Below are 26,472 nucleotides of genomic sequence, written 5' to 3' on the forward strand. Positions count from 1 at the left end.
CATGTGTTTTATTTTAGTATCTGGGTGGTTGAAAGATCAACACTAAGGCAATTTTAAATGTATTGCTGTGATAATGGAATCCACTAGCAAAATGTGGTGTAAAAGAATATAATGGAACCATTGTTGTCATGTATCTGTACTGACATATATAAATAAGGCCACCAGCACCATGATATATATATATTTTGACAAAGCTCAAAGCAGCAGCAGAATCATAACTAAATCACAAGATGTCTATCTAAGGTTCTGTAGCTGCAAAGTCTCATAGTTAGTCATGCAGGAAATTTTGGTATGGAAGGAGGTCAGAAAACCCATCTAAATCCATTACTTCCACTGAGTTACTGCTCATTACTGACTGCATATTTTTTCCTCTAACTAGGTGTCTAAATAATTTTTAATACTGTTCATATTTAATGGTATTTCTGTCTTTGATAATTTTTTTCATAAATTGACTATTCTTTGGATAATGAAATTTCTCTTATTGTAAATTTGTTTAACTCTCCCCATTCTCAGCCCAAGACATCGCCTCCTTAATCTTTAACTTGAAACTTAACTGCTGCCTCCAGAATTCTAGAGGCCAATTGATATTCATTTTGGGGGCACAATCCTGCACTACTGATGCCAGCCTGATTCCCATTGTTTGGAGTTTGGCTTGAACTGGTTTTTCAGGATTGAGCACATTATCGCCTCTCTCAGAGCAAACCTGATCCTGCCACCCCTTTAATATTCTGACTGCAAGCATCCGCTGGAACTTTTGCTTCTTCACAATAATCTTACTTCTTTTTCTTCTTCTTTTTGTATGGGCTGCTATAGAGCAGCAACTACAATTTCACCTGAAATGGATCCAGCCAGATGGCTATGTCAGGAGTGGCAGAATTTACTGTAGTGATGCCTCCTTCATATTTATAGATTGGTGGCTGTAAGTGGTGACATGTTTGATGGTCTGGGAAATGTATCGATTGCAAGTGCAGTCTTGTTGGTTCTCTATAAACTGCAATTTTTGTTGTTTCAGATCCATTCTCGTACCTCTGTTTCTGACTATCAGGTTCTTAATTTCCTTTTCTGCTGCGGCTAAACAATCCAAACATTCTCCCACTGAAGTTGATAGCAAAACTCGTTTGACTTCAGTGGGATCAGTGGGTTCAAGCCCAGTGACAATCATAGAAAGGCCTGAACCAAACACCCTCAACTTTGAAATCTGGATCAAACTTGGATTTTGCAGTCTTAGGTTCCTAGCGTGAAATCCTAGCCCCACTGACTCAATGGCAAAACTCCTACTGGCTTCAATATCCATCATTATATCCTGATCATGCTCAATGTAACTTATTGGTGATGTTTTCCCTTTCCATATTTATAACTGTTTCATGTGAGGTCCGCGTTTTTTAAATGGAAATTAGTTTCCATAGTTTCATTGATGAAGGAAATAAAACAGCAAAGGAAACATTAATCATATAGAAGCTACCAGTTGCTTCAATAAAGATTTAAGAATCTAACTTTAGGCACCCATTGATTAAAATCTTTGAAAATGCTTTTATAATCTAGACTACATTTAGCAGTAGACTGTCTGCAAAGGGTTAACTTTTCAAAGTGTTTTACTGAAACGCATGTAATAGCTGAATACTTTCTTTCATCTCAGGCTAAATCAAGATGAATCTAGGCAATCTTCGTACCATACAGTGTCTTACTGCCACAAAATGCAATTTCTCACCAACCTGGGGTCTCTATTACACTTCTGTTATGTCACTTTGAAATTGACCCACAAAATACTTAGAGACATCTAACTGCTTTGACTTAAAGAGTCAATATTCTGGACATTGTCTACCACATGACAATGTGTTTTAATTGTTTTAATTAATTACTTTATTTAAAATGCAATCTATTTTTAAAAACAAATGAAATTAGCTTGAATCACATATTTGTATAATTTAGCATAAACTACAATACAACTAAAACACACAGACCAGCACTCAGATGCTCTCACCACTAGGTTAAACAGGCAGTTGAGGTGTATGTGGCTGGGAAAAAGACTAACCAGACAGAAGCAAGTAGCAAGATAATCCCCCTCAGAGCAATAAAAATCAATAGAGGAACTGCAATCATAATAAAAGACATTTTCAAAGCTCCAAACTACACAATGAAAATTAAGTGTTGATGTTAACATTTAAAAATAATCTATATAAAGCATATCCCTTGTGCAGTGTACACATTTTGTTGGGTTTACATATACACAAAAATACATTTAAATGTAGAATTTATACTGTCCATTAATAATAGAATATTTCACAGTGATCTTGAGTAGGTGCTGTTGGTGAACAAAATATACAAAGAAGTAACATAAAAAGTGTGTTGCATTGCCATTAACCCACATATAAGAAGAGATATGTTCATAATGAATTTGAAGGCTTATATAAACTATTATTTATAAATTATCCCTGGAGTGGATTAGTTATCCTGCTTTTGTCACTCTAATGGCCATTCCTATAGTCCTTATCCAAAAATCAATGGGAATTTTCCCTGGGTAAAAATGGGTCACAAGCACCAATTAATAGACTATATGGATTGCATACATTTGTTATAGACAAAAATATTATGAACATGTCCCTAATATTGCCATGAATAATTTGCTAACCTTAGGTTTTCTAATTGATAGACTTTTCCAGAGCTTTAAACATTACATAGAGATGTGAACTCTTAAGGAAATACAGTGGAAATTGGAGCAGGTTAAGCAAGAAAATAATCAAATAATAGCTGCAAGGAAGACTTATGACAATACTTTATATTTATGAGAATCATCTTGAAGATTAAGATCAGGTATGGAGGGATAGAACTGTACAATTTAATTAACTCTAATAGATAGATTATTGAAGTAGGATAATTTCTTCTGATAATACGGAAAAAAAGAACAGTGCAAGATGACTTTACATGTTACATTTTATTGAAACACTATTACCATTTAATGAACTAGATAAGTTTAAGTACCTGTATTAAAAAATTATTTGTCAAAATATATCATTGGTTCTGTGTTAGGTGGAAACATTAATGTTAATTCATCTTGAGCTTCTTGCCAAGCAACATCTAACTCAATGGGCCTGATACTACCTTATTTGCACACTCAAAACTTCCAAAGACTTTAATGGAAGTTTTGGGTGAACAGGAATGTAGGATTTGATCCCACTGAAATCAACAGAAATCTTTCCATTAATGTCAATGGACCTTGGATTAAGTCTGGAAGAAACTTAAAGGGTGTGATGGAAGCTTCCAGTCAGTTATTTGTAGATGAAAACCCCAAAATTGTTTGAGAAAACACTTCAAATTATTTGCTTTTGATGAAAAAAATAACAAAATATATCTAGAATAAAAAATCATGGCTACCCAAATAAAGGGTTGCTCTGTGTGATGTAGATATTTCACATGCATATTTACATATATTTCTCCATGCAGATTTTTCTAGAGCACCAATTTTTTGTCAGTACTAGAAGCTCATAATTATATGACAGTCTCCTGTTGTTGCTCCATAACAACAGCAAAAGAAAAATGTTAACTTCAATAATTATACTAGACTTTCCCATGATTTCAATTCTTGTATGCTATATAATTCCCTAAACTACCAGCAGAAAAAAGATAGTGGCAAGTATATGAAGGGAAATAGTAAAGGTAATCTTTCATCTAGAAAACATTCAGAACCAAATGCCTGAATCTTGGTCACTAAAACCTATACTGCAAAGCATTGGGAGATGTTGTAAAGTTATCCCCTTCAGCAAAGGTGCAAGAGATGGATGGGATCGCAGGTGACCTCAAGGAGAATTAGATCAAACTTCTATAAGTGTGAATATAACAACAGAATTCTATACAGAAAACTATACAGATTTATACTAGCTCAGCATGGCATACACTGATATAAGGGAAATTCAATCAACCGTGCACAGATGTAGTAAAGGAATGAAGCAATACAGCCAATAGGACCTCAGGCCCAGGACAGGAAGGGTTTGTCTATGTTATATTTAGACTCCTGCAGCAGGCCTGTGCCAGCTGACTCGGGCTTGGGCTAAAGGGCTGTTTAACTGAGATGTAGATGTTTGGGCATGAACTGCAGCCCAAACTCGGGGACCCTCCCACTTTGCAGGGTTTTAGAGCCTGGGCTCCAGCCCAAGCCTGAATGTCTACACTGCAATGAAACAGCCTCTTAGCCCAACCCCTGCAAGCCTGAGTCAGTAGGTGCAGGCCAGCTACAGGTTTTTAATTGCAGTGTAGACATACCCTAAGTGAAGTGGTGACCCCTGATCTGGAGAGGACTTCTAGCTAAACTGGCTTCAACTCTTCTACCTCTTATCCTTCAATAGGCAGCAGAAATCAGGGCTCTGAAAATATCATAATCATGGCTTTCAACATAATAAGGCATACTTAAACATAGTCAACAGAACCAAGGGGAGGATTTTTGCACTTTTTGTAACCATGTTTTGATCCTCCACTTTGAATACTCCCTTTTCTGAAATCCAGGACACATCTCCACAGGAGAAATCCAAAACTCCTAATCTCATTTACACACTCCTACCAACCAGCACTTCCACTTCCTTCCACTTCAGCCAGAAAACAAGATGGACACAATGGACACTTCATGAGAAAGTCATTGATATATCCACGTTTAGTATATATGCCATTAAAGGAGCAGCCAGGAAGAAAGTATACAAAAAAAGGGATAGAATGGAGAAAATTCTAAACAAAGTAGACTGATCAAATTATTTGGTCTTCAGAAAATTCTCTTAAACCTGTAAGAGATCTAGTAAGTACACTAATACTCTTCTAGCTTTTAGATGAACCTGCACTCCACATGTGGATCTGTGATATCTGTAAAGAAATCGAAGGGATTATCAAGACACAAAGATGAGTGATTACATCCCTCTTGCTTCCCCTAATCTATGTAATCTCTAGGCTTACAGGTTAAGAGAGACAAAACTAGAAAGACTAGCATCATGTGGTGACTCTGGTGGCCATATGGGACCACAGCAAAATTCCAGTACTCCAAAAAATACAATGAGGCAGTTCAAGCTGTAGCAATGAAGAAGAGAAGCATAGGAAGATGGTCAAAAAGCTATGAGATCTTGGATGACTACTAATGAAAGGCAACCTTTTTAAAATTAACCCTTTGCCTGCTGCTACTGAGCAAAGGCTAGGATAACAGAATGAAATAACTGGTTTCCAAATCCTTGATAAAATTATGACTTTCCCTTCAAAATCTCTCAGACAATCAAAAATGTATATGCTGCATGTAAGGTGGTGGTGAAGCAGAGGAGAGAATATAGTCATGCTGCTGTCTATTCCTGACAACTTGCTTTATAATAAACCTTTCCATTCTTTTATTTTACTAGGTTTAAAGTGTATTAACAGCAAAGGTTTATTTCCTATGTGTCAGCATTCTGAATACTGAGTACATGGGGAACCTCATTTAAAGTCACTTCCAGCACAAGGGAAAGGCGAAATTGAAAAGAGCAGTCTTTATTTTGTGAAAAGCAAAGGTAGATAGGGCCCAATATTGCAAAATGCTTACTGCCTCTTGTGAGGTATTGAGCACCTTCAACTATCAGGTGATTTCTGTGGGACTTGAGAGTGCTCAGCGTCTTTCAAGATCAGTCTTGTGTTTAAACTAGAGCTCTACAAGAAAAAAACTCACATACAGTTTAATTTTCAGTGGAAGGCAAAAAAATAATAATTAATAACGCTGTGACCCTGATATCCAAGGCAAGTCTAAACAATACTATTTCTGAATTTTCTTATCCTCTCAAATGAGATAAGATAGTTAAAACGCCCCAACCAGCGCTTCCTCTGTAAACTTACTTTTACTGCATTCGTAATTTCAAGGCAAAAATTTCCCCCCGAGCTGAAATTTGGTAAACAATTTCTCAGCAGATGAGAAAACACATTTATCCTAAACATTCATGTAGTAGGAACAAAGCAGTTTAAGAATGAATACAAGCACCAAAACATTTTTATTGCAGTCTGAAAATTCTACAGTCTAGTATTGAGTGAAACATATCACATTTTTCCGGTCGCCACTGTTCATGTATTAAACAAGTATCATTTAAACGACAAACAAACAGACGAAACAAAACAAAACTGAACATTTACAAGATTAATGCTCTGCTCTAAAGGCTGCAGTTCAAATAAGTTTATGTATGTGTTGTCTGTATTATCTTTTACTTTTTTTCCAATAAAGTCAATGATGTTAATGTGTTTTCAAATGAAGGAGATATTTATGTTTAAAAAATAGTTCCTGTGTTATGGCCAATAGGCAACTGCCCTTTCATAATATTTTTTTCAGCTTCACTGTGGAGCCAACGGAATGCAACAGCTAAAAATTCCACCACTGTGAATTCAATGGGTTTCAATAGCTAACACATAAACCAAACCCATTGTGAAAAGCCTTCTGGCCCTTTCCGCTTTTTTTTCTTTTAAACTCCTCATGTAGAACTGCGAAAATAATTCACAGAAAATAAAGCATTAGGAAGCTTGTTCATTTATTGTGAACTGTCGTCCAATAGGTTAATATTTTTTCTAGTTTGTTCATTATTTAAAATTATTCACTGAATAATTTGGGCAAATGACTCTTGCTGTGGAGACTAGGCATGTAAAATTCATTGCAAGTGGTCAATATGCTATATATGAGGTGTGCTAGCTGGTTTTGATTAGGCACACATATGAGTCGGTATTGCTTCTTTTCCCTGAGTGGATGAGTTTAACGCTAAGAATTATGTTTTTGGTGAGATACTCCTGTGAACAAATGCATAATTTGCATTCCATGGATATTTTCTAATATTCACTTATAATATGCTGTTTTCTGTAACACCCAGGCCAGTAAAGTCATTTTCTAGAACATTTGTGGACAGCAAACACAAAAGTTCATGAACACAGTCAAAAAACATTAAAAAATTCAACCAAACATTGGTGATAAACATTTATTGTTCATCCAGCTCTGCTTCAAAGGAATACAATTGCTAAACCACCTCGGCACTTCAAATATCTATTGTACACACATGTATATCAAAATAACAGCTAACTAAAATGCTGAAGGCTTTTAAATAGTTCGTTAGTGACAAGATTTTACTGGTCTTGACCCTCTATAAATTTCTGCTCAAACAGAGCGAGCTCGAGGCCTTTTTGTAAACAGACAAACAAAAAGGTCCTTTTATCTGGGAAAATATTTAGACCTACCTGGACTGCATATCTTGCTGTGTTTTGGATTGGCTGATTTCAGCTGGAGGTGAAGAATGAGAGACGTGCTGTTGTAGCTCTACCAAAGATTGGTAGTATTGTTGCTGATGATGCTGCTGCTGTTTGTACCGAGACAAACTGAAAAACAGCCCTAAAATGGCTTTCAAATTTCCATTCCTTATTTCTGTAAAAAAAAAAAGAAGTGAAAACACCATAGTTAGACTTTCACTTTTCTATAAGTAGGTGTGCATATTTTATGTGTGTCTATATGCACATATAGATATGTGTATATATACATGTGCATATATGTATTCAAGCATCATATTAGGGTATCACTATTGCTTATTTGCATTGTTACTGCAATTATTGCTTAATTATCAGTCATTGTTGCTTGTTATGTGACGTCTCCATTACTGAAGGTTTGCAAACATGGTAGTCGATTGTTCTTAACACTGTATTACATATCTGTCTCTAACGCTACCCACAATTAGTCATGTATATATGAACACAAACAGAAGCAGAATTTCTAATGCAATACAGCCCTAAAGAGCTCAAATGATCTGCAATGAATATGAAATCAATATACTCTGTCTGCTTAAAATCACTACAAAGACTTCTGAGAGGTATAGGGGACAAGAGTACAATTATTAAAGAAGTTCTTTATATTTCTTAATCAAAATTCTCCCAACCCAACATTTAAAATAAAACAATTCTATTTGAGAAAATGATATGCAAACAGGTTTAATCAAATGTAGTTTGCTGTCCAACTGGAGAGATCAAGCGTTTTAGGGGATTTAACCCCATTTTCAGTACATTGTCCACACTTCTAGAGAATGTGAATTGGACAAAAGAGTTCACAATCCCCAAGACATAACATATCAAAACTGCAATCAATAATCCTTCCACAAAGGCGGTTGCAATCTTCTTTCCTTCTAATTCAGAATTTAAGTTTACACCTCTACTGCGTTTGTTCCTAATGTCTGGCCTTTTTTCATTTCTGCTATGAAATGCAGCAGATTGGTAACATGTACGCCCTTTATTATTATTTGTATTTTGGCTATGTGCTACACATTGTCCACATCCAGGAACACAGTGAACCTACAATCTAAAAAAAGAGGCAACATTCAAAAGGTGGGTGACAGAGATACTAGCAATACACATACACATCTTTTACATAGATAGATAGATAGTTAGATATGTAAAAGGTGTGTATGTATATTGCTAGTATCTATATATACTATAGTATATAGTGTGTATATATATATATGTGTGTGTGTCTATAGCATATAGTGTGTGTGTATGTGTATATATATATATATATATATGCACACACACACACACATATGTACCTATATGTGTAAAATGTATTCATGTAAAATGTATATAATGTGTATATAGTGTATAGTGAATATATATATATATATACACACATATATATGTAAAATATATATGTAAAATGTAATAGATAGATAGATTTTTTTTTTTTTTTTTTTTTGAGGAGGGTTGAATAAATACACATCCACTCTTTTTGGCTGTCCCCCCCGCCGCCCATCTAACTATCAGTAATTGACCAAATTTTTGTATGCACTGTGAATGTACAGTGTATTGTGAAAAGATCTGATGGAGAAAAGGGTAGTAGTCTTATGGGTCAGTTCAGAGACACTGTCCACGCCTAGGAATCAGCACAGACGGAGGTGTGAAGAAGGTTGTCGGAGAAGCAGATGAGTAGCCATCCCAGACTGGCACTGCCATCACAAAGCAGGCAGAAGGTGCAGCAGAGACAAGAGCAGATGAGCAGGAATGGAAAGTACTGTGAAAGACCTTCAAGTTGAGCACAAGAACCTTAATCCTTTTGCAAGAGTCACTCTGGATGTTTTGGAGATTCTAGTTCCTCTCTCTATTTGTGCTTCATTAAAATTCCAGGTGACCATACATGTGTTCGATTGGTATGTAACCAATCCTACTACACACAGCATGAAGGCAGATCACCTGCAGGTTTCTATGTACCAGTTTCTATCAAATAACTTTAGAGTGTCCTCCTGCAAATTAAAAACAGCAGCCTTGGAACTGTAGATTACCATATATGAGCCAGCTTTTTCATAGCAGAATCTGGTGTCTAGGATTTCATTGAATCTTTTCTAATGTTTCATTTATATTATTTTTTAGCTTTCCATCTCTCACTCTAATAATGAACAAGGAAGACTGAAGAACCGTATCTTTTTTCTTTATGGTTCAAATATTCCTCTGTCTACACAGCTACCAACATAACTAAACTGATCACCAGTATTTTCCGCCCCTCTCTCTCACATTCCTCTCTCTCTCTCTCCTTTTGTTGTTTCTTGACTGAGATTAAGGTATTGAGAAAGTAATGTTATTCCCATTTTATAAAGAATCTCAGTGTCAAGAAAGTAGCCTCAGGGGAAAAAAGTATTATTTAAAGAAATTATCTGGAACACTTGGGTCTGCTCAAAATCTTACTGTCAATTTTCTTTGGTACTTCACTCCTTATGAAAGGTTTTCATCAAACCTACAATTTTTTAACAATGCATAGTCTGAATTGTTCAATATCTTATCTTGAAAAAGAGTATCTCAGACTAGCTTTCTATTATTCCTGCAAATTTAGATGTATTAAAGTGCAGGATCCGTGTAGCACTTTTTAATTAATGTTTTAGAACAGAATTTACATAAGGAGTTTAATACTCATATCCTTAACACACTATTTTCTTTCTCTTTACAAAGGAATAAGTCAGCTACTAGTACGTACATGAACGTGTCAGCAAAACATAGCAGCCAACTTACATTTGTCCCATTAAACAACAGCAAACACAGCCTTGGACATTAAAGCCTATTTTAATCAGGGGAAAATGTGAACAGAATGCTATGAAAATTGCCATAAGACATTTCAGCTTCCCAAGGAATCACCAAAGATGTATAGAAGAACACTTCCTACATTTTATGTCCTTTTATGAAACCAGAAGTTCTGAAGCCACATTTGGCTTCTAGTTCAGGCAGATGGGCTCCATTTAAAACACACTGAAACAACAGTGAAACAACTTTAAAAAAAAAAAAAACAATCTTCAAAAAGACAACCTCACTAATGACATTTTAAGCATAATTCTATTTTAAAATTATTTTCTGTACCTGATAATGGTTTGTTTATTGATCATTTTATAGCAATAAGCTAATTTGTGAGACCCTAAATAATTAATAAAAAAAGAATCTTCTCTTTGCAAAACCAAAATCCATCTGTTTTTAAGTTAAATATCTCACCTACCACTTCCATCTTAAACCAAATTTTGATCTACTTCTAAGGCAGGATATGACCAGTTTTGAACTTTGTCTTTTATCAGTTTGATGAAACCAACAGCTTTTCACAAGTTTCTGTAGCAGACCTGGGAAAGGCATAATTTGTTTGTCAAAATGAGCTACTCATGAGTAATATGAGGTCATGAGTAATATGAATACTTATTTCTTATCATTACCAGAATTATTTATTATGGTACGGTATGTACAAGAAAAGGGATTTTTAAGAAACCATTTCCTTTAACAGAAATGATGAATTACAGTCTCCAATCCTCCCCTCCTAATAAATTGTGCCTATCATGCCAGCTGTCTAACAGTTTCCAACTTATTTTCTGATTACACCTGATGTAATACTGAATAATGATGTGATAATCTTGTCTCAACCTTAGATAATCAGATTAAATAACTTTAAAACTCAAATTGTTGGCAGCAACATCATAGTTATTTTTTTTCCAATAGAAACTGCAAGTTTAAAAAAATGAACAGCTAAAAACAGGGTTGTTAGAATATGACCCCAAAACATGTGTAGATACCTGTGTGCTTTATAATGTATGGATTTTGGAAAAAACTCAGAGATAGAAAACAATTATTTTTAGTACCATAGTTTCAGACCTGCAAAGCTGTTAAGATTTCTCTTACAACTGAAGAACCCAAAAGCATTTTCTAAATATGTATATATTTACACTTGGAAAAAAAAAAGGTTACCTTTTGATGCTACTGTTTTATTCTTTATTATCCTTTGGGTTCTCCAGTGGTGATTGTACAATACAGTTTTTGAACATTACTTCTGTTCAGTGTCTCCTTTTTCAAGTGTCAAAATCAGGTGGCAGCTGGTTGTGAAACCCTTTGTTAGGACATTAGGTTTTACTGCTCCTGTGACTGTTTGCAGCATGCACTGATGAATAACCCACCATTCACCAAAGCCTATTACAAGAAACAGACTTACTAGTTTATAAAATCCAGATAACCAGCTTTAAACATAAATATTCTGACAAAAGAGTGCAACAGTCTCTTAAAAGCTCAAGTTGCATTTTCTAAGGAAAAAGGGATGAATTATATTTCTCATTTCCTTAATTACCACTCCTAAAGAGGAGCTGTACTGTTCCATTTAGTTCATGCTGAAGAAATAAACTAAAGGGAGTCAACTTTCTGCTTTCTGTCACACTGGTGTAAATCAGGAGTAAGTTCATTTAAATCAATAATGTCTAAGAACTTACTCCAGATTTACACCAGTGTGAATGAGAGCATAATATAGCCCAAGAATTTTGAACCTTACTTTAAAACTCAAAGTTTGTATCAGTATTCTTTGGAAGGAACTTTGTGGCTTACTTTTTTAATTGTCTTTATTGTTATTATTTATGGTTTCAACACAACACAAAAATTAATAAGAGAGTATTTAGATGTTTTCTAATACAAAATCATTATTTTTATAGTGAAACACCGAAAACCAATAAGGACACAACAGCATTTAAAAACAAGCATTTATGACTAAAGAAAGAGACACAATGTTACCAAAAAGTCTACAGAAAATGAAGATATAATGACAATACAATATATGTGGTTTTGGAACCTCTCCATTTTGCTGTATACTGATTTAAGCAGGATAAAAATCTTGGTGCATTATGTCATAAAAGAGAAGGATAAATTCGTGGCTTTGCCTTTCAAGTATTGCTAGATTCAGTTGGCATCATTATTTTTTTAAAAAAAGATGTTTTCACTAATCCCAGTAGACTGTCTCTCCTTAGAGCATTTAATTCAGCATCACTGTTTTATAATACACATTATGAATTACTGTCTGATAACAGCCACAGGGAATGTCCTAATATAGGATAGCCAAATAAATAATCAAAATGCAGTGGGTATAGAATTCTAGATGATAATGCAATGTTTTGTAACGTTTTTACTTCTCCAGTAAACAAAGAATGAAATCCGGTGTCACTGAAGTCAATGGGAGTTTTGCCATTGACTTAATGGGGCCAGAATTTCACCCAAAACCTCTATATACTGACACCCTGATCCTGCATTACCAGAGCACTAAAAACTCCCACTGGCTTCAATAACAGTCTTGGAAATACTGGATCAAGCTTTTCTTTCTTTAAAATAGCTAGAGAAGCCATCTGTCTGCTGCAAATGTTGAGAATATTTTTATCAGTAAAAAATGTATTTTTATAGTATAAATAAAACAGACATACTTGCATTAAAATACGAATAAAAAAAAGACTGTGAAAAGTGTATTCACCATTTTAAGAAGAATTAGGTTTTAAAGATTGATCAAGTCTTTAAAAATTAATTTTCTGTATTTAATATACTTTTATTAGATTATTAGCACCTACAGTGTGTTATCTGAGCAAAGCAGACGGTACGGATGAAGGAGTGAATTTCAGTGCATACTGATTATTTTTATTAAACAACAAATAGAATTAAGAAGGGGTTTTCATCTAGAACTTGCTACATTATGGTATAGATATACTATCCTGTAAATAAATTATTGGCTTTTCTCACGTTTGATAGTGCAAAACACCATGATTTCATATCCAAATTATGCCTCACTATAAATTCAATTTGTAAAGTACTATGGGCATTTCAGATGAAAGGCATTATATAAATGCTAAGTATTCTTATTAGTATATGGATAGATATAATAGAGAATGGATGGTATCTGAACTAAATATGTAATACTTTGAATTAAGCAAGTAATTTTCCCTAAGCAGACAACTGAGTAATAATGTGACAAAGACACCATATAGTGTACTTCTATGCACACTTACTGTTCTACTAAAATCACATCAAGATGTAGATAGCGAGAGATAAGGAGTACTTTTCCTTTTCCTTTCAGTAAATTGTGCTAAAGCAAACCTGAACATTTAGCATATCTTGCAAAGTACTAATCACCCACAACATTCACTGAAGTCAGAGGGTGTTCAGAATACTCAGCACCTTGCAGGAGTGATCAAGCCCTTTCAAGGTTAAAACTTTACACATCTTACTAATTTAGTAATACTGCATAAAGGCAGTGATAAAAATCCACTTGTTTTAATATCTTTTAGCATGCAAGCATAGCACATTAATTAAGCAAAAAAATGGATGAACAGGCTTAATTTAACATGTTAAAGATGAACACATATAAGTAGTAGTAATTACATCAGATAGTAAATCGAGGGCTATAATATAATAAAAAGGAATACTACTAGATATTAATATCTATAGAATCAGCATATTTTCCTAACGGTTCAGTCACTGTTCCATTTTATACATACCACACACGCAAGTATTTACTAGATTTGGGCCTGCTCTTGAAAATGCGTTCTCTTACAATATCTGTACCCACATGAATAGTCTTTACTGGGACTACTTACATGGGCAAAGGCACTTGCATGCATGTTTGTAGGTTCTAGTCCTATTTACTTATGTTTGAACATATAAAAAATGTACATCTGGGAATCCCTGCAGCTATAAATCACTGTGGGGAAAGGAAAAGGAACCAACCTACAGAAAAGTAAATTACTAATTTAAATGATTGCCCCAAGTTTCATATACATATTGTATTTTCTGATTTAATTTTTTAATGAAACAAGAAAAGAAAGTCTAAATCATGTCTACCTCTCTTCAGTTTGGCTTTTAGTTCCAAGTAATCTGTATAAAGAAAATTAGTTTTCAGAAAGGAATCCCATTATCTGTGTTGATGATGTATTTTTCTTACCTTCAGCAGAAAGACCTTGGACATTTACTCCTCTGGCTGCCAGAAAGCTAAGGCAGACATCAACATTCTCAATCTGCAATATGAACAGAAATAACAAGCAATTTAAGACTATTTTACAAAATGTGCTAGAGTGAGAATGCAGGGGGGGACGAAGGGAATGAATACTTTACATTCATCACATGCTACAGCTCTTTTCCAAAGTTTAACAAGAATGATTACCGCTAATTAGAGCATTGCTATAAAGCTTTCATTGTCCACTTTGGTGCCTAAAAACAATTCATAAAGGCCTGATCCAGAATGGCATGCTGACAGATCAGCAACCCACCTACTTAACATAAAACTGGATTTTGTATACTACAAATAAGCAGCAATGAAAGCATCCATAGAGGATTAAACACTACGCGTGTGTCTAGAGATGTGGGTGACTGCCTTAATGATAGAATGTGAGCAAAAACATTCAACAAGTGTGCCAAAGCGGGATTTGCTTGGGATGAGGTGTAATTTCAAGAAAATGATGATGTCACAGCAATGATGACTTGTCTGTTTTTCTTAATATTTTTTTAAAAATCCATTAGTATATTTTATGTTAAAGTTTCTTGAAAACATACTTCCTCAATAAGGGTCATGATGCCTACTGCCATGGTTGGTCCAGAACATTTCACAGACGCCAAAGCACAGCTTTAGATGACAAGAAAAGAAGCACACAGCAAGAGCAATATAAGGATGACAATTCTGCCTCTAAGATGAGTAATCACAGAATAAATGTAACAATCTCTTTAAAACAGGTTAGGAAAATGGAACATTCCAAAGAGCGTTTCCGTGAGTCACCAGCCTTGGTTGTTTTTTTTGATATTTCATAAATCTTGAAACATTAAAGTAAATAACAGATTTTAAATTTAATAACTTGGCAAGCAATGATTTGATCTATCTAGTTAAATTTCTATAAAAAATGGGCATAATGACATATGAAGCACTGCCAGTGTGTTCTGTAGATTGGCTTTACTTTAAGTTTGCAACTAAAAAAAAGTGATGAAAACTGCATAGATAAAAGAAAAAGTTTAACCTGATATTTAAAAAATCCATTGTTTACATTATCTAATTGTAAAGTATGTTAAAAAATGAGTCACCCTCCACTTAATTATAAACCTGTAGGTAAATTGGAAAATGCAGTGAATTTTGTTTTCTTTGAACAGGAATTATTTGCACATTCACACACTTTACGATAAGATTTATTGGCACTTTTCTATCCACAAAGCATATGGGGGATGAATTCATTAGCTGATTAAAAGGTGCTTAACCTTGAGAGTATCTTTTTTTCACAGGCTGCAAATAAATGAGGAGGAAGCCCTTATGTTATTCCTCATATCTCCTCTGACTGTCGCTCTCCTTCTACTATTCTACTCGTCTTCTACTATTTGAAAATAATATTATATAAAATGAACAGAAACATTCTCTTTGCTTTCAAGGAGTGCACCTTGAAGAAACATGCTCAAAAACTTAGAATCCCTTTTAACACCTGGCAATGTTTTTTAAGGTGAGAGAGTGTACCAAGAATCTAGATGTCAATGCTTCATGCAAAACAAATTATACTAAGTTAAAGACAGCAGAAAATAAACATTTATAATAGAAGTTCCTTACAGACTGATCAAACAGCTTTCAAGAGCTACTAGGGTATATAGGGAGTGATGAATAATCTCTTTCCTAAGTATCTTTTTCCACAAATGAATACAAATAATACACTAGCGAACACTTTTTAAAATAAATATATTGTTACAACTACAATGAAGTCAATGGAATTACTCTAGATTTAAACCATTGTAAAATCAGAATCTGGCCATTATTTCTGTAATTACCTAAAAATGTAATGTAATTTACTTGTGATCGTTTGGCATAATGGAAGGCAAAACCCAAACTGGATCATTTGGGCCCAGTCCTGAAAACAATTGCACACATGACTATCTTTACCCAAGGGCACAACTATTTGCAGGATGAGGCCTTTAAAGAGTATAATTTGCATTCCTTGTGCAAAAATACCTTGATAAGAAAAATTCCCTAATAAAGTAGATTAACACAAATCAAGGTCTTTCTAGAGATGAGCTATACATTAGTTGAGTTCAACTTTCAGCTCAAATGGTGAACTATTTGAAAGAAGGTAAATTTTCCCCTATTACAAAGTCCTGGAGATAGTGCAATTAAAAAAAAAAAAAAAAAGACTTAGATTGAACATTCAAGCAATACACACCTGCAAAAAATTTAATCAAAGGTTTTTGACACACTTTATGATGTTATTGAGATACTTTTCATAGCAAGTGTATACCCTTTATGGTAGGATCAGGAGACGGTGGCTATAAAAATCTGAACTGATTTATTGGGGAACATATGCAGCCTCTATCATCTAATGTGTCTTAGTTATTTTTATGTGGTGTGTATATAGAATTGGAAGACAGTGTATTTCATAAATATAATAGCTCTACTGCTAGTTCTTTAAGATGTGATTATGGTAAAAAAGAAACTATAAAAATGCCACCTAATTACTTCATATGTCTACTTCCTACAACTTGTGTCTTGCATGCCACATCTGTTAAACTTACAGTATAGCTGCAGAAGTGAAAAGCAAATTCCATTTTGCTTCCTGATTCATCAACAGAACTGTAAAGTAAACTATAATTCCAGAACCATTGTGGTTGGAGATAGCATATAAAGCAATAAGAACACAGCCTGGCTTTCAGGCAATAGCTTGTGATTTCAGGGTTAGCCTTATAGTCAATTTTTGTTTTGACTTGCAAATTGAGCAAGTTTGATACAAGCGAATCATTGATAAAGAATAAATTTGAAGCCCTGAAATGTAATTTTTACAGTCAGTTTTTTGACAATAATTGCATTTTAATACAATTTTAGAGAACTGTTAGAAGATTCAAAAGGACACTGGTTAATACATTCTTGGAGTCCTCACTTTCTCTCTCTTCTAGTCTCAAAAAGTTTGTTTTAAAGTATTCCCATTTATAAGCTTTCAGTGTATCCATAAACATTACTTTAATTGCCTTCTTCTTGCCTTGGCTAACCACAGTTATTCTTTGAACTCACACCCCAATACTCCCAAACACTTTTTATGCAAACTTACAAACAGATGAGAGTAATTTTGCAATTACAAAAGTTCCAAAAGATTTCAACCAACTTCCACTCCTCAATGCTGTTTCAATCAAGAGTGGTATGGATCTCTGAATTCCATGTTTATTTAAGTAACTAGTGACATGGTTAAAATGGGCTAGGGTGCAGCTTTACTACACACCAAGAGTGGGTAAGTAGCACTCTATCTGCTTATGTCTTGGGAAATGCAGTTTTTGCATTGTGACAAATATGATGTGTGTCATATAGACCTGACACAAATACCTGATCTTCAAACTTTTTGTGCCCCATTTCCTTTTCAGAAAATATTTTAATCCTAATTATTAAGAAGGATGAAGTTCCTCATTAGAATAACTGATAGTTACAGAGCATTCTAGCTGTACAGAACTAGTTCAGGAAAGAACGGTACTCAAGGTTTTCACGGTGGCATATTGATTTCCACAGGAATTCCAAACATGGGTCCAATTCTACAAACACAGATGTACATATAAACGTGTGCAGGATTAGGCCATCGATGAGCAACTTTGCACCATTGTCACTAGTTCCCCAAAGTGTTGCTCAGGCTATTTTATAAAAATAATACATTTTTGTCACTTCACAACCAGAATTGTTTGGGTTTTTTTAAATGAAACTTTTGGTTTTGGAGTCCCATAGTAATGGCTCAAAACATTATATACTCTTTGCATTCAGCTAGTCTGTACCTTAAACAATGTTTTCAACCATTACTGCAGAATTTATCACATCATTTACAAAACATAGATCTTATTAAAAGTGAGGGATGGATAGCTAACCACATCGGCCACACCATCATGAGGTCGTTCATCTGCACATCTACTAATGTAATATACACCATCATGGGCCAACGATGCCTCTCCGCCATGTACATTGGCCAAACCGGACTGTCTCTACGCAAAAGAATAAATGGACACAAATCAGACATCAGGAATGGTAACATTCAAAAACCAGTAGGAGAGCACTCAATCTCCTTGGACACTCAGTAACAGACTTGAAAGTTGCCACACTTCAACAAAAAAACTAACTCCAGCACGAAACTGCAGAGCTGGAACTCATATGCAAACTTGACACTATCAGACTAGGTCTGAATAGAGACTGGGAGTGGCTAGCCCACTACAAAAAATCATGTTTCCTCTTTTGACATTCACACCTTCTCATCAACTGTTGTGAATGGCCTCATCCATCCTGATTGTATTAACCTTGTTAACACTCGTCTTCCTCACCCATCCTTGCATGTGTATATATACCTACCAAACTGAAGTTTCCACTTCATGCATCCGATGAAGTGGGTTTCGGCACACGAAAGCTTATGCCCAAATAAATTTGTTAGTCTTTAAGGTGCCACAGGACTCTCGCTGTTTAAACACAATAAATTCTTAATTGCCTAGATACTAGATAGATGTACACATACACACAAGTAGCTGGCCATACCAAAATCTAGTGCTACCAATGAGTCTGTGTGTTTGATAATGAGATCAATTTTCAGAGTCACCAAAAGCTTCTGTGGTAATATAAAGATTCTTTCTTAAAATTCAACAATATATGGGGCTGATTTTGAAACCTGGCTCCAATTTTGTGGGAACAAATAAAGTCAGAAAAAATGTCTGTAAATTAGAAACCAACCCAATCCATGATAACAATCAGATAATAGTGTCTATATGATATTGCATGTAATGAAGTCTGCAAAGTTGTTCCCACAAAATCGGAGTCTGCTGCTAAAAATCTTTAATCTTTATATATTTTTTTAAATTGCTTATAAAAAATGCATGTTTTTATTTTTGTAGTCTTTAAAAAGTACCAAATGAAAAGACTAAGGCCATGTCTACATTAGTGAACTTACAGCAGCATAGCTTTACCAATACAGCTGCGTTGCTATAAAATCACTCGTGTAGTCACTCTACGCAGATGGGAGAGAGCTCGCCTATTGACATAATAAAACCATTTCAATGTTCTCCTGCTGACATAGTGCTGTGCACACTACGACTTACGCCAACAAAACTTACGTTGCTCAGGGGTGTGAAAAAACACATCCCTGTGAGACACACATTTTGCTGACCTAAGTGGTAGTGTAGACATGGCCTTACTGTGGATATTGGAAATGGAGCCACCAACTCCCTGCATCCAAATACTCGTCAGAATTTAGGGGGTTCATAATTCAGATATAGATCTATTGTAGTTAGGACCCATCCTTCTCTAACACAGGAATATCACAAGTACTATATACCTAATTATTATGTATAATACTAAAGAAGATAGGTATTAAAATCTGCTGTAATAAATAAATCATTGTAGATATGAATGGTTTACTTTTTATGGGAAAACTTGTGGCATTTTAATACTCTATAGAAATAAATAACTACAGCAGACTGTGGCCTAGTCTACATTGACAACGTAGGTCGACGTAATGTGGCTTACGTCAAACCACATAAACCACATAAAATATGCGTCCCTGGCATGTCAGTGCCACCAACCTAAATTGCAGTAAAATTTGACTTAATACAACCACCTCTGCAAGTGGCGTAGCACTGAATTTGAATTCTATGGGTTGAATGAATGTCAGTGTAGGCATAGTGCAATGTAAATCGATGTCATTCGCCTCTGGGAGGTATCCCATAATGCTCTGTTGTAACCCCTCTGCACATACGCGCTCTGCTGCACCACGGCCATGTGCACAGAAGACAGCCCCTCCCCTGAAGGCCTGGGAAATTTTGAATTTTCATTTCCTGTTTGGTCAGCTTGGAGAGAGCTTTGTAGCTGAACTGCTCATGGCGACTGCACGCACCAAACGCGCTCCAGCATGGAGTTGACCTGATGTCTTGGATCTCATTAGCCTGTGGGGCAAAGAATCTCTTCTGGCTCATCTCTGAGCCAGCATAAGAAATTTAGATATCTACGAGAAGATATCACGTAGTATGGTGGAGAAGGGCCACAACAGGGATGCACAGTAGTGCGGCGTTAAAATCAAAGAGCTGAGGCAGGCATATCAAAAAACTAGGGAGGTGAACAGTCGTTCTGGCTCATCACCAAAGACATGCCGCTTTTATGAGGAGCTATATGCGTTTCTCGGCTGTGACCCCACCACTGTGCCACCATGCAGCATTGATACCTTCAAAGAATCACAGTCCAGGATGAATGAGGAGGACTCTGTGACGAGGAGGAGGAGAACAGGAGAGCGGGGCATTCATTCTCCCTGAGAGCCAGGACCTTTTTGTTACCCCAGAGCAGCCCAGCTGGATACAGGACAGCGTTACTGACCGAGATGCCGGGTAAGACACATCTGGTGAGTGTGTATAGCAAATCACATTTCTGTGGTTATGTCCCCATTCCAGCTTCTTATTTGTGGGAAAAAAAGGAGTTTGTGTTTTTGTGGGGATGGACTTCCTGGGTGTTGGTCCACTGCAGCAGAGGGTTACCCCCCAGAACAGACTATTTATGTGCACAGGGATGTGCCGAGAATCCTCCGTGGATATCTCCAGGAAACGGTCATGTAGGTCCTCTGCAATCCTTTGCAGAAGGTTTCTGGGGAGGGCAGCCTTATTTCTTCTGCCACAGTAGGACACTTTTCCCCATCACTCTGCTACTAAATGAGCAGGCATCATTGCAGAACCCAGCATAGCAGCATAAGGGCCAGGCCTGTACCCTGATGCTTTCAGCAAACACTCCCTTTCTATCTGTGTTACCCTCAGGAGACTGATGTCACCTAGGAAGATGGCTCAAGTTTACAGTACCTGACCAATATAGTCACTGCAAGTTATTCCCCTGATGTGGATAGTGTCCTGGGCCCCAACATAGAAAATTCCTAGCCATGATATTGTTGGCATGGGTGTTAGAGGTCCAGGAACATGCCCCTATGTTTTCTCCAGTGACATTTCACCCACACCCTCCTCCAATCCCTTTGGACCACCTACTCCCATCTTTGGGATGGTAAAGGGGAGTCCAGTGATTCTTCTCCTTGGTTAAATGTGGATTGGGGAATTTAGTGCTACAGAGACTTCCCTATAATGGATGCAAGGGCCTTTTACTTACCATGGCTGGAACGCCACTCCAATCCATGTAATAGGTACTGATTGGTATGTGGGTCTGGCTTTGCCTTGTGAATATGAAAGGGAGTTCTTTTTACATTGTAACATTTCATTTTGCCCATAGGAACAGCTAATAATAGCAACTTGGTACTTTGCTTGCATTGCAGTGGAAACCTCGGCCTTCACCCCAGGTTCTACTCCTGCAGAGCGCCATTCCCAGATTAGAAAGCAGAAAAAAAAAACCTCGGATGACATGTTCAACAAACTAATGAATGTCTCCACGGTTGCTGACACAGAGCTCAGAGCCTGGAGGATGTCATTGTCAGAGAAACTAAACATGGACATGGAAAACCGAAAATCAACACAGGAGCAGGACCTTGCAATGCAACAGGATATGTTGCATATTATGAGGGATCAATCCGACATACTGAGGTGTCTGGTAGAGCTCCAGGAAGAGCAGGACAGACTCCCTCTGCAGCCCCTCCAAACCACTCAAACACCAAGCTCTTTCATACCAGCCCCCCCCCCCCCCCCACGTGCTCTAGGAGGAGGTTGAGCAGGGTGCAGTACATGCTCTGCTCCATGCTAGTGGAGGGGAGCAGAAAGAGGTGACGGTCACTTTAAGAACTGGGAATGTGCATGCTTTGCTGTTTGCACAGTCACACTTTGCTCTGGATGGCCAAGCAGCCTTATGAGAATGTTAAATTATCTTCCTTTCCCCACTCTGTAACGGGTCACCAATAAAACTGTACTGCTTTAAAAAACATTACTCTTTATTCACTGAGAGCTCGGGGATTGTTGGCGGGTTAAGAAGGGGAGGGGACCAATGGTGTGAGGGTAGGGGATGGAAAGGGAAGGTACCACACTGACAGAGACATATATTACTGTGATTCATTGCAAAAACAGGTTTTCAATGCTTCCCTGAGGCGCAGTGCTCCGTGGTTGGCTCTCAGCATAGCACTGGAATCTGGCTGCTCAAAGTCTGCGGCCAGCCTATCAGCCTCCATGACCCAACCCTGTGGGAACTTTTCCCCCTTTGTTTCACACACATTATGGAGCACACAGCAGGCAGAGATAACAATGAGGATGTTGCGTTCATAGAGGTCTAACCTAGTGAACAAACTGAGCCATCTTTAAGTGGCCAAATGCACAATCCATCACCATTCTGCACTTGCTGAGCCTATTATTGAACTGCTCCTTCTCGCCATCCAGGTGCCTGGTGTAGGGCTTCATTAGCCATGGGAGCAAGGGGTAGGCAGGATCCCCCAGGATCACTATTGGCATTTCAACATTGCCAATATTTATTTTTTGGTCAGGGAAGAAAGTGCCCACCTGCATCTTTTTTAACAGACCTGAGTTCCTAAAGATGCGCACATCATGCACCTTTCCAGATCACCCCACATTGATGTCGGTGAAATGTCCCCTGTGATTCACAAGAGCCTGCAACACCATTGAGAAGTATCCCTTTCGGTTTATGTACTCTGTGGCAAGGTGGTCCAATGCCAAGTTAGGGATAAGCATGCCATCTATCACCCCACCACAGTTTGGGAACCCCATTGTGGTAAACCCGTCCACTATGTCCTGCATGTTTCCCAAAGTCACAACCCTTCTCTATTAATGGCCCGGCAAACTTGCATCACAGCAGCTCCCACAGTGGATTTACTGACTCTGAATTGATTCCCAGCTGGTAGCAGTCTGGGGTAGCTAGGTTCCACAGAGCGATGGCCACTCACTAGTCCACTGTCAGAGCAGGTCTCAAGCAAGTATTCATGCACTTCAGGCCTGGGGACAGCTCTGTGCAAAGTTCAATGTAAGTGGCCTTCCACATACGAAAGTCCTGAGCCACTGATCATCATCCCACTCCTTCATAATGATGCAATCCCACCAGTCTGTGCTTGTTTCTGGGACCAGAACCGGCACTCCACCGATTGCAAATGGTGTGTGACAGCCTGCAGCAAATTGTTTCAATCTATGGCTTGTAGCAGGGAAGCTTCAGTAACATCACAATTTTCCATGCTTCAGCTCCTGTCTCAGCCTTGAAAATACTGCAGGATAAGTCTTGAGGTGTTTGTGATGCTCACCGTGATAGCGCAGAGCTGGGTGGGCTCCATGCCTCTCTGGCAATGGCACGAGCATGGCAGAGATGGGTTTGGAAAAATGGTGTGAAAAAAACATTCATCTCTTTGTTTTGGACAAGAATGGGGGGAGGGAGCATGTTGCATCATGGAAGGAGGACAACCTTCCCAAAAGGCACTGCGGCTAGTTGCACTGTGGGATAGCTACCCATGGTGCACTGCTCTGATTATCGATGCAACTGTGGCTGGCGGCGCTGCAATCCCCCAATGCAATGCGTGTGGTGTGATCATGCGCCTCTGACTTTGTAAATTCGGCGGGTGAAATTAAATCGACTTCACTCCACAGTGTAGACATACCCTTTGGACACTTCTACACAAATGAATGACAATCCCTAATACCGGCAGTTAGTAGATTTATGGGAATAGCTCATTTGTGGGATTGAAATGCACCAGTGACTCACCATATAGAATATGTCTATTTATTACAATTATTTTTGCTATTACAAAGACTAGCTTTCATCTCCTTTAGTTGGCAGACAGTACTTTCTCCACTTCCAAGCTTAATTTGAGCTGCAGGTTACTCATAAGACAAGTAATGATGACTAATAAAGCAGTATATTCTTCTATATTTATATGAAGCTCTGATAAATCTCTGGATTAGATTAGTGTGTGCCTTCTTCTGAAGCTCACAGCAGACAGAAAATCTGCAAAGCTTCCTTACTGTACAAGAACGTGCACAAAGAATGTGATTACTGCCTATATGTCTGTATCTGTTAAACAGCCATACTATGTTTTGGACTCCTCAAATTGAAGTATGAAGGTGCTTTGTAAATATGACATCTTCTTACTTAATACAGATCTGCTCCCTGTGTGTGTATTTCCAAATTATATTTGCTTATTGTAGTGATATAAATAGATTTTTCTTTCTTTTTTTCCATTAGCCAACATACCTATGGTAATTGAGCTGGGTTCTCTTCCAAGTCACGTATCAACCTATTAGCACTGCTAAAGGAGATTAGATCACAGACGTATAAATCATCAAAGAATTTCTCTGTAGAAATTTATTATAGGTGTGATGCGTGGGAAAGGTGAACATAGCTTGACTTACAGGTCTCACATGGCCAGCAGCTAGAAAAAACATTTTGACTTGCAAACTGAGAATATTTGTTCTGCAGTTACTGAAAAATTACTAAACATGGAAACCTATAATGCCATATATACTTTCCACAGCACAAACACACTTCCATGCTGTCAAGCTTTGTGATTTTTTGACGTGTAGGCCAACGCTCAAAAGAACTGTACAAGTGGTATTGTGGAGCTCTGTATATTTTTGCCACCGTGATTCCATATGCTAATGTGCTTTACTTTACAAGTAAAGTTTTTTTGTCTGTTTGTTTGTTTTTTAAGTATCCCAGGATACAAACCTGAGATCTGAAAGTCAGGTTTGGTTCTTTCCCTCTTATAGATCATCCACTAATAAAAGTTGCATATATTAAATGCCACCCTCATAAGCAACCATAGACTATAAGACCAAATAGGTCAGACTCTGGAGTCAATTCTGTGATCATCATTTAAAATACCTAATATGCTGTGTTTACAGGAGATTCACAACTTCATTGTGGGATAAGTATATAAGTATATTTGTTGTTGTGTCAGGTCTGTCATTACTCAATTAAGGATTTTAAGAAGTCCATAATAAAGTTTTAGGGCTTTGAAAACTTACTTGAATATATTCTAATGACATAGCTCCCTTTAAAAGGGCAGTGCAATGCTTCATAACATTAGCTAGCAGAAGTTGAGTGGATACCAGAGTGAAATGGTCTTTCTTAGGCTTTGTCAACACTATAGATCATAAATCGCTATAATTGCATCGCTTGTGCATATTTACACAACATCCTTCTGTCAGCGGAAAGCGTCCACAGTGGTGCTCTAGCATCGTTAGTGAGAGAAGTGCACTGTGAGTAGCTCTCCCAGGGTGCTACTCGCCACCTTCTGCAGCTAGAAGCTGTGGGAAGGTGGAGTGGATTGCAGTGCATCATGGATGTGGGCTCAAAGTCCCAAGACGCAGTTTTTTCCAGTCCCATCATTCCATGGGCTTCTGACTGTGTTTCACAGTATTTTTCAATGGCCCCTGATTTACTGTGTGTCTGCCATCTCGGTCTGAAAGGATGGATCCTGCACTGCTCTCTGCTGTGTATCATGAGCCCCCAGTCTGAACAGGAATTCGAAATGCCTGACCTGCTGTGCGCTATGGAAAGAAACAATGCTAGATTGTTTTTGACATGCACGGAGCAGATGCACACAGTGGACCATTACTATTGGGCGTGGAAAACAAGCACTGAATGGTGGGAATCACATCTTTATGCAGGTCTCGGGTGACAAGCAGTGGTTGCAGAATTTTCAGATGCAGAATGCCACCTTCCTGGAACTACATTGTGGCATAAGGACACCAAAATGAGAGCTGCCTTCTCAGTGAAGAAGTGTGTGGTGATCATTGTGTGGAAGCTGGAAACTCCAGACTGCTACTGGTCAGTCATGAATCAGTTTGGAGTAGGGAAGGCCACCATTGGGGCTCTGTTAATACAAGTGTGCAGGGCCATTAATAGCATCCTGCTATGAAAGACTTTGACTCATGGAAATGTGTGTGAAATAGTGGACGGCTTTGCGGCAATGGGATTCCCTAACTGCGGTGCGGTGATAGACGGCATGCATATCCTGATTTTGGCCCCAGATAATCTTGCAACAGAGTACATTGATAGAAAGGGGTACTTCTCCATGGTTTTGCAGGCACTTATAGATCACTGTGCTCGTTTCACTGACATCAATGTGCAGTGGTCAGGAAAGGTGCATGATGCATGCATCTACAGGAACACTGGCCTGTACAGAAAGCTGCAAGCAGGGACTTTCTTTCCAGACCAGAAGATTCCAATGGGGTATGTTGAAATGCCTATAATGATCCTTGGAGACCCAGTGTACCCATGGCTCATGAAGACTTACATGGAAAACCTGGACAGCAGCAAGGAGT

The 26,472-nt window shown here is 37.5% G+C and overlaps 1 protein-coding gene across 2 annotated transcripts in view; it reads right to left on the minus strand.

Annotated features, from left to right (window-relative positions):
* Positions 1-26,472, minus strand: part of NAV3 (neuron navigator 3) — a 343,145-nt gene that overhangs the window by 196,715 nt on the left and 119,958 nt on the right. For both annotated transcript variants that reach the window (XM_067559905.1, XM_067559904.1), the window contains exons 4-5: positions 14,210-14,282; positions 7,207-7,390 (exon numbers count right to left, since the gene is read on the minus strand). In XM_067559905.1, coding sequence (XP_067416006.1) covers positions 7,207-7,390; positions 14,210-14,282 — 257 coding nt within the window. The remainder of the gene's footprint in view (positions 1-7,206; positions 7,391-14,209; positions 14,283-26,472) is intronic.

Source organism: Emydura macquarii, unplaced genomic scaffold, assembly GCF_026122565.2.
Source record: "Emydura macquarii macquarii isolate MOO-44397 ecotype Brisbane River unplaced genomic scaffold, CSIRO-AGI_Emac_v2 contig_2205, whole genome shotgun sequence".
Taxonomy (NCBI): Eukaryota; Metazoa; Chordata; order Testudines; family Chelidae; genus Emydura; species Emydura macquarii.